This window comes from Myotis nattereri (assembly GCF_964212035.1).
Source record: "Myotis nattereri genome assembly, chromosome: 13".
NCBI classification, from domain to species: Eukaryota; Metazoa; Chordata; class Mammalia; order Chiroptera; family Vespertilionidae; genus Myotis; species Myotis nattereri.
This window is the reverse complement of record NC_138088.1, coordinates 52,132,885-52,141,771: the sequence shown is the minus strand read 5'-3', so window position 1 is coordinate 52,141,771 and position 8,887 is coordinate 52,132,885. Positions and strand designations below refer to the sequence as shown.

General features: G+C 52.4%; 1 protein-coding gene across 1 annotated transcript; it reads right to left on the bottom strand.

Annotated features, from left to right (window-relative positions):
* Positions 1–1,444: 1,444 nt before the first annotated feature.
* Positions 1,445–4,274, bottom strand: ADRB1 (adrenoceptor beta 1). The gene has a single exon (XM_081105288.1). It carries the CDS (start codon positions 4,132–4,134, stop codon positions 2,740–2,742), a length of 1,395 nt encoding a protein of 464 aa, XP_080961414.1. The 5' UTR covers positions 4,135–4,274; the 3' UTR covers positions 1,445–2,739.
* Positions 4,275–8,887: the final 4,613 nt, after the last annotated feature.

Below are 8,887 nucleotides of genomic sequence, written 5' to 3'. Positions count from 1 at the left end.
ATATATATTTGTTTGTTGTTTAAAGTTTAAGGGGCTTTTCATCATTTTAAGACCTGAGGTCTGATGTATGTTTTGGGCTGGGAAAATGTCTTTTTATTTCAAGGTAAGGACAATCTATGCAAAGTAAGTAGATAAGAAGGAAATGGAGAAAGTGAAGCTTTAACCTGGTACTTCAGTATTCTTCAGATGAAACTCTAGACATTTAATCTATTAATTGTGCGGTATAATTTAAAATAAAGCGCAACAAAACCCCTAACAAAAGGCATCTTACATACTCGTGGTGGGGGAAGGGAGGGTAGATATGACCGCATTTAGTACCTGGGGGAAAGAGTGAGATTTCATCCTGAAATTGATTCTGCATCCTCCAAAATAAGTTTCTTTAAGTATTTATCTTTGCCTTCTTAAAGAAGTTTTGCCCTTCTCCCCCCTCCCCCCCCTCCCCCCCATATAGCAGCTTGTATTGAAATGGCTACTGTTCATGCAGCCTTCTGCTGCTCTCTAATCACCCACATCACGGACCCTTCTCAGAAGGCTGTCTCCTGGTCTTTAGACTATCCCCCCTGCAGAAAGGGACAATCAGAACCCACTTTCCTTAGCGGAGAACAGTTAAAGCTCAGGACCGGCCCAAAGTTCTACTCTTCACTTTGCTTTCTTTACTGCACCATCCTGAAATGAAGCGCTGGTTTAAAAAATACAAAGCATACATCCTCAAACCAACTTATTCTGGAGACTGTCGCATTCCTCCCAGGGTACAGATTTCACTCTACTTTCCTTAGGAACTAATTTCATGAAAACGATCCCCTCCACTGGCTGTCATCATGCTGCTAGGAAGTTTTAAAACTTCCCATTTGCTTGTACCTGGGACCGGCCCACCCAGAACTTGTGGTCTCTTTAGTCACACGACAGAGAACAATATTTACTTCAAAGCTCTTGCACACATGTTTGCTTGACCACCAGAACATGTTTCACTCTGAACAGCCACTGGAGAAATGTGCGCACACCGACCATCTGCGGGCTGTGGGATTCTCTCATGGGAAACAAGAAGTCACGGAGGCCACTTACCGGGTTCCACGCAGGCAGCTTGTTCAATGAGTTAGTCTTCTTTCCTGCCGTTTGGTGCCAAGTTGCAGCTGAGTTACCTGGCTCCATCACTTTAGAAGCCACACAGTCCCAAATGTTACTTCTTAAGTCAGGTGCAGCCATGGGCTCTTGAAAATACTACAAGTAGTCTAGCGTACCTTCAAGTAGTTGTGGAAATTGAGGGCGAGTCTGCAGGTCTCCGTAGGTACGTGCCTTATCTGGTTTAGAGGCATTTTGCTATGTTACCGAGTCATGAAAAGCTATTAAAAGAGCTCCCTGGAAAATCCTATATTTTGCACAAAACTGTCTTTTCCCTGGTCACGGACCCCTCACAGACACACGGCACATAACCATCATTGTGCTTCATTGGTATTTATTGCACATGGACCAATTCCTCACACAGTAGTTAGTTGCACCAGCGTATAAATACTTGGTAAAACACACAGAGGAAATAGAGTTTATACAGAAAGTGCTCAATTTTACCAGCAGATTCACGTGGGCACTTGGACATAAAAAAATAATAGAAAAATCCCCAAGATATTTATATTTATAATATGGATACAGTTACAGTACCATGATAAAAGAGTATAAAAAGGTATTTTTCCAATATATCATTAGCTCAATAAAATCATAGCCAACAGAAGTAGAGCTTGAATTTTAGTTTAGTTTTTAAGATCTGCCCTCCCTCCCCATTAAAAAATATTTAATTTCTTCTTGTGCAAGTAACACCTCTGTGGACTTTACAATTTCTAACACTGTGCAAAAATGGCATTTTGAACCACTCCTTTTTTTTAATTTTTGTTTGTTTTTACCCACATGTGCAGTAATCTGAATTATTTCCTCTTTTTTTTTGGTCTTTTCTTTTTCTGTTCTGTCTTCAATGGACAGTCACATGTCATAGAGGCTCAGTGCCTGGTCCTTCCAACTAATATTGATACATAAATAAGCTGTTTAATATAAACAAGTCTTTCTAGCTTGCTGTGCAATGTGCACAGTGTGAGGTAGAAGCCCCGCAGCCGGGCCACCTAGGGCGTGGGGACAGCAGGCTTGCCCTACACAAGGAAAGCAAGGTGAGGCGTGTTCCAAGAACAGCTTACAATGTTTTCTGTCTTTGTTTTTGAAACGCACTTTTTGCATCCACCCTTTCCCTTTGCTTTCAGAGCAGGAGAAACCATTCCTCGGGAATTACACTGAAATTTCTCTGGAAAGCAAATGGAAAGACGGCTTGACAAACTGCCATTCCCCCTCACCCCCCCCTCCCCCGTCCCCGGAAGGGGGATGGAAGCCACGTTGATAAACAGGTTATACCCTCACGCTTCTTCCTTCCCTGCCCGGCCCCTGTCACCCGGGGAAAAACTATCTAAAGAGGCATCGCACGCGCGCGCACAAACAGGGGAAAGAACCCGAGAGCCCTGAGCAAGCCGCTGTCCCACCTCTCCCCAAACTTCCCTTTCTGGCAGCGGTCCGTGACGTTCCTGTTTGTTTTGGATGATTCAGGCGAGGTTTGTGGGCTTCGAGTTCACCTGCTGCAGGTCTTGAGTAAACACACATCTCTTTCCCCTGGGAAGCCATTCAGGGCGCCCGGACCGGCTCCGTCCCGGCGCGCAGAGCCCGCGCGTCCCGGCGGGGCGGCGGGGCGGCGGGAGGCGGCGCCGGGCCCTACACCTTGGATTCCGAGGTGCAGCCGGGGCTCGGCTCGTCCAGGCTCGAGTCGCTGTCCGCCGCCGCCCCGCCGTTGCAGCCGGCCCAGGGCTCCAGCAGCCGGCCGGGCGGCGCGGCCCCGACGTCGTCCTCCTCCTCCTCGTCGTCGGAGGCGGCCCCGGGCGACGGCGTGGGCCCGGCCACCGCCAGGCAGCCCGAGGCGCGCGAGCGATCGCGGGGGGCCGCGTGGCGCCCGCGGGCGGCCCGGCGCGCGCAGCACAGCAGGTGCTGGAAGGCCTTGCGGAAGTCGGGGCTGCGGCAGTAGATGATGGGGTTGAAGGCCGAGTTAGCATAGCCCAGCCAGTTGAAGAAGACGAACAGGCCGTCGGGCACCAGGTCGGCGTGGAAGGCCTTCACCACGTTGGCCAGGAAGAAGGGCAGCCAGCAGAGCGTGAACACGCCCATGATGATGCCCAGCGTCTTGAGCGCCTTCTGCTCGCGCAGGGCCACGAGGCGCGAGGGCCGCCGCTTGCTGGTGCGCCCGGGGTCCGGCGGGCCGGCGGGGCGCGGGGTCCCCGGGGAGGGTGCGGGCGAGGCCGGCCGCGCGGGGCCGCCGAGGAAGCGGCGCTCGCAGCTGTCGATCTTCTTCACCTGCTTCTGCGCCTCGCGGAACACCCGCAGGTACACGAAAGCCATGATGCACAGGGGCAGGTAGAAGGAGACCACGGACGAGGCGATGGCGTAGGCCCGGTTCGTGACGAAGTCGCAGCACTTGGGGTCGTTGTAACAGCGGCGCGCCTCGTCGCCCTCGGCCCGCCACCAGTGCATGAGGATGGGCAGGAAGGACACCAGGGCCGAGATGGCCCACACGGTGCACACGAGGGCCCGCGCCCGCGCGCGGGTCAGCAAGCTCTGGTAGCGGAAGGGCGAGGTGATGGCGAGGTAGCGGTCCAGGGCGATGACGCACAGGGTCTCGATGCTGGCCGTCACGCACAGCACGTCCACCGAGGTCCAGAGCTCGCAGAAGAAGGAGCCGTACTCCCACCGGCCCCACACCACGAGGGTGGCCCCGAAGGGCACCACCAGCAGCCCCATGACCAGGTCGGCGCTGGCCAGGGAGATGATGAAGAGGTTGGTGAGCGTCTGCAGCCGCGGCGTCTTGGCGATGGCCACGATCACCAGCACGTTGCCCGCCACGATGAGCAGCACGATGAGCGCCATCAGCAGGCCCATGCCGGCCGTCCACTGCTGCGACAGCGGCGCGGGGCCCTCGCTGGCCGGGGGCAGCAGCGAGGCGGGCGGCGACGCGGGCACCAGCAGTCTCGCCGCGGTGGCCGCGCCGTCGGGGAGAGGCGCGGCCGATGACAGGTTGCAGGGCTCCGAGGCGCCCAGGGCGAGCACCCCCGCGCCCATGCCGAGCTGCGGAGGCCGGGGGCGGGGGGTGTGGCGGGGTTGGGCCGTGTTTGGGGAACACCCCAGAGGTCCGGGCGGCTGGGCCCGCCGAGGGAGGTCGCGGCCAGGTCAGGGCAGCCGCGGCGCGGGGCCGGAGGCATGGGCGCCGGGCGCCTTCCCCGCCGGAGCTGCGCGCTGTCTCCGCCGCCGCCGCCGCCGCCTCCGCTGCTGGAGCCGCTGCCGCTGCTGGAACAGCCGCCGGGACCTCAGCATGTTTCTGAGCGCTCCGAGCCCGCAGCCCAGGCACCCAACACCCACCCCACCCCGCTCCCACTCCCCCAAGCCAACCTCCGGAGCCTCGCGTCAGACGCCGGCAGCCAATCCGGGCAAAGGCACGCCCCTCGCTGTCCCCCCCTCACCCCCGCCCCAACTCCCCGCAGCCTCCTCGCACCCACAGCTCAGAGGCTCTGGGGAGTCCACGGCAGATCTCCCAGCCAGCGCCTCCCGGGCGCCCGCCGGTGCCTGGAAGCGCACCCCTTTCTGCACCCGCCGGTTCCGGGGTCCCGTTTCCCCAAGCTCCCTGCGGCGGCGTCCGGCTCTCACCCGCGCCCCTGCCCGCTCCCGGGGCCCCCACTCTCTCGTGCGCTCCGTTACCCTCTGCGCGTCTTCTGCCTCCTGCGTTTGGCTCCCTCCTGCGCCCCCGCTGCCCCGGCTCCCGGTCTACCTCCGGTGCCCAGATCGCCAGCCGGCGAGCCCGCGCTCCCTTCCGCGGAGAGGGGACCTGGGCGTCCTCTAAGCCCAGAGAGCGTTGGACAGCCTGTGCGCGGGGGTTGGAGGAGTTTGGCGGAGAGATTGTTCCTCAGGTCGGGCAGCCTAGCGGAGTGAGTGTAAAACCCTTTCCCCTTCTAGCGGGGGGCCGTCAGCCTGCGCCCTGCCAGCTCCGGGGATAGAAAGCGGGTGTTCGCGGTTAGAGGAAACTTTCCAGCCGAGCGCCTGGCTAAAGCGAACCGCGCATCTGTCAGGAATGCTCTCTGGGCGCCGTTCTCGCCAGGAGCTTGCGTGCCAGTGCGGTAGATGCGGCAAGGAAGGCAGCGCATCTGACAGCTAACGCTGAGGGCCGGTAGGAAAAACACACACTCCCCAGGCCCAGCTGGCGAATCTGAGTATGATGCAACCGTGTGTGCCTGCACGACAAAGACAGTGGCTTAAGGAAGCGCAAACGTTTAAGCGTAGAGTAAATGACACCGCCACCAAGAGAGAGCACACTTAATTACACTGTGGACTTTTCGCAGCCAGTAAGGACACCTGTATTTTGTGCTTTATGATTCACCTGATCTGATCGTTTGAGTTGGGCCAATACAAACAAAAAGGCTCTGTTGGTTTTTGGTTGAGGTAATGAACTGAGATTTCAGATTTCTTGGTTGTTTTCTCCTTTGCCCAAGTCCCCAGATTCTCAAAACTCTAGGATTAGTGTTGGGAGGGAGGAGAGAAGAAAACATGTAAATACCCAGGAGGATTAAATGCAGATAGCAGTTGAGATTAGAGCCGTGGTTTCTGAGTTGGCAAATGAATCGGTTTGAAATTCGTGAGCCTTGGGCCCAGCTGCCTGTGGATTATATGTGGGGACGAAAGGACAGAATAAGTCGCCAGGAACACACAGCCTGCTCTCAGATTAAGCCATGGTAAGTTCCATGGTCAGCTTTGAAAAGAAAACACCTTTAATTAAATCCTCGAGAAGGAAACAGCTTCTAATAAATAACCCATGTAAGGGTTCGTGAGAATATTCTGTATCACTCACACATCTTTCTAGCAACTGGAGCATTCTACCTGGCACAGAGACTAACTTCCACAGCCACCCAAGTCAAGGGCTGAAAGCAATGCGTATTCAGTCATAAAGACAAGCAGTTTTAACCCCCTTCTCGTACTTAAATCCAAGTATGTAAATTTGCCTTAGGGCCAAACTTGATCATTGGAGTTTAACAAGGGGGGGCTGGTGGGTGGTTCATTTGTTTATTCACTCCTGTCCTGGGACTTGTTAGCTTCCTGTGACAACTTGGAGAGGTTAGGATGAGCAAGGAAAGGAGACAGGCTAGAAAGAGGGGAGGACCAGGGCCAGGGCCTGCCCCCTGCCTTCCGTATAAGATTTGGAGAATCTTAGTTACCCACGTCACCCACAAACCTGTCTTCCCTTCCGGCTTCTTTCTGTCCCCCCCTCCACCCCCTGGAAGGGGGCAGTCTCAAAATAGCCAAGGGAATTTGATGTTGCCCCTGCTGTGGGGTGAGGTGTAGGGAATGCAGGGAGGAGGCATTCTATCCAGCGCCATCTTTCTGACAAGTAGTGTTACTGGAAGAGCCTGTGCCAAGTTTAAGTGCCCCAGAAGGACGGACTGCAGTTTTCTGTCAGCGATAAGGCCGGAACTGGCTTGTGGGCGTTCATTGCAGAAGCCTGGGTGCCAGTAACTGTAGCGTATGTATCAATATCTATGTATTTGTACACATCATGTATACATGTATTTGTGTACACGTATGGGGGCATGATATTTGAACTGTGGAAAATCTCTCCAGAAAAATTTCCACCGCTCATTGAGAGAGAGAGAGTGAGAGAGAGAGAAAGGCCAAGCTTCTTTGAATTTCTGGAGAATAAACTCATTAAATGGAAATCAAAACCAGAAGGGTATTGTAAAAGGAGTTCCACCAGAGGGCTGCAGGCATAAAGGGCGCTCAGGGTTCTTGGGGCTTTCCTTCAGTGACTAACGTTAGATTTCTCTCCAAATAAATTGTTCTCAGATCTCCTTTAAAATTCCTACATTTCATGGCATTTTTTTTTGGGGGGGGGGGAAGCACTTTTCAGCTAACACTTTTTATCTTGAGATAAGGATAGAAGATCAAGAAGGAAAGGTTCAATATATCCACTTGTAAGGCACTATATGTTGCAAATTCAAAATGAACAATTCCTCCATTTCCCCATTCCCACTTACAGCTGTTAAAATGAATCACTTCAGTGCAGAAGCCTGGATGCCAGTACCGTAGGAACCCACAGACTTGACAGTATCTGAGAAAATAACCGTAAGCTCCAGCAATAAACGCTAATCAGCACCTTTGGGAGCTAGTGGGCTTCTCCCTCAGTATTTCCTGCCCCCCGCCCCCCTCTACCTTTCCCATCCCACTACCATCATTTCACACCTGAACTTGGCATGGGTTTTCTGTGATCTCCCGGCCTCCAGTCCTCTCTGCTCCACTTGATCTGGCATACCATAGCCAAATTAATATCTCCAGAATGCTGCTGTCACCAAGGTGCTTGTCTGCTCAGAAACTTTAACTCCTCAGTTTGGCATCCAAAGCCCTCCACAGCCCACTTCCAAGTAGCCTTCCCCGAACTATCTTGTACTGGAACTCCCTGCCACTCTAACCGTTCTCTTTTCTTTCCTTTTCTGGATGTAAACATTTTTTTTTATTTTTTTGGTATCTGTACTTCCCTTGAGTTCCTTCCACCAAGAATCCCCTCCTTCATCTCTGTCGCAGTGGATCCAGCCTTCAATATCTGGCCGATACCTTTTTTCACCTCACAGTCATCTCCATCCACCGCTTCTGGAAATGATTTCTCCTTCCTCTACCTATAGTATTTACTCTGCTCATCGCATTTCATGTGTCAATGAACAGTATTTTGCCTTTTGACATCTCTCATATTGCTATTTAATTTTTATATGTTTTTCTCTTTTCTTCTCATATGAATTGGAAGCTCAGTGAGAGCCAGGATTGGCCTATACATTTGTATACCTCTCCTGTTTACTAGTAGTTACTTAATATTAATTATAATTAAGCTTTGATTCATATATATTGATTGTTCAACGTTATAATATTCTCATATTTACCAGTATGAGTAATGATTGAGTGGTTTTGGAGTTATAATCTTCCCGCATGCTTAGAATTTACAGTACTAACTCATATTCCTATAGCCTAGTCAATATATATATTAATAAAACGGCAATATGCTAATTAGACTGGATAGACCCTATGTCTTCCGGATGTCCTTCCAGACAAAGCCGCAGCGGCTGTGAGGGCGAGGAGGACCGGAGGCCGGCAGTGGCAGCAGCAGCGGTGGGGTGATGGGGTGGTGCCTTCCCCTGATCGGTCTGGTCACCTCCTGCAGAGGGAGGCCAGACTTGGGCTTAAGCCAGCCGTGGGCAAACTACGGCCCGCAGGCCGGATCCGGCCCATTTGAAATGAATAAAACTAAAAAAAAAAAAAAAAAAAAAAGACCGTACCCTTTTATGTAATGATGTTTACTTTGAATTTATATTAGTTCACACAAACACTCCATCCATGCTTTTGTTCCGGCCCTCCGGTCCAGTTTAAGAACCCATTGTGGCCCTCGAGTCAAAAAGTTTGCCCACCCCTGGCTTAAGCTATCAGTAGGACATCCCCTGAGGGCTCCTGGACTGTGAGAGGGGGCAGGCGGGCTGAGGGACCCCGCCCCCGAGTGCACAAATTTTCGTGTACCAGGCCTCTAGTTTTTATATAAGCATTTCAAAATAACTTACAAATGCAAGATAGGCTCATGAAGTAAACAAATGTATACCATACCTACTCAGTAATGAATAAAGTAGGGCATAGGTAACAGGTATTCCAGAGGGGCCAGGCACATCCACATCTATAAAAACCACTACCTGATCTTCACAAATATTCAAGGCAAATGGCCTCTTTTCCCCATTAATCAATTAAATATATGTATAGCTCACATTTGTTTTATTGTTTACGATTAAAAGTATTTTGG

Bases quoted from the DNA above. Each gene is read 5' to 3' on its own strand.
- ADRB1 (XM_081105288.1), bottom strand. From the start codon at position 4,134: ATGGGCGCGGGGGTGCTCGCCCTGGGCGCCTCGGAGCCCTGCAACCTG.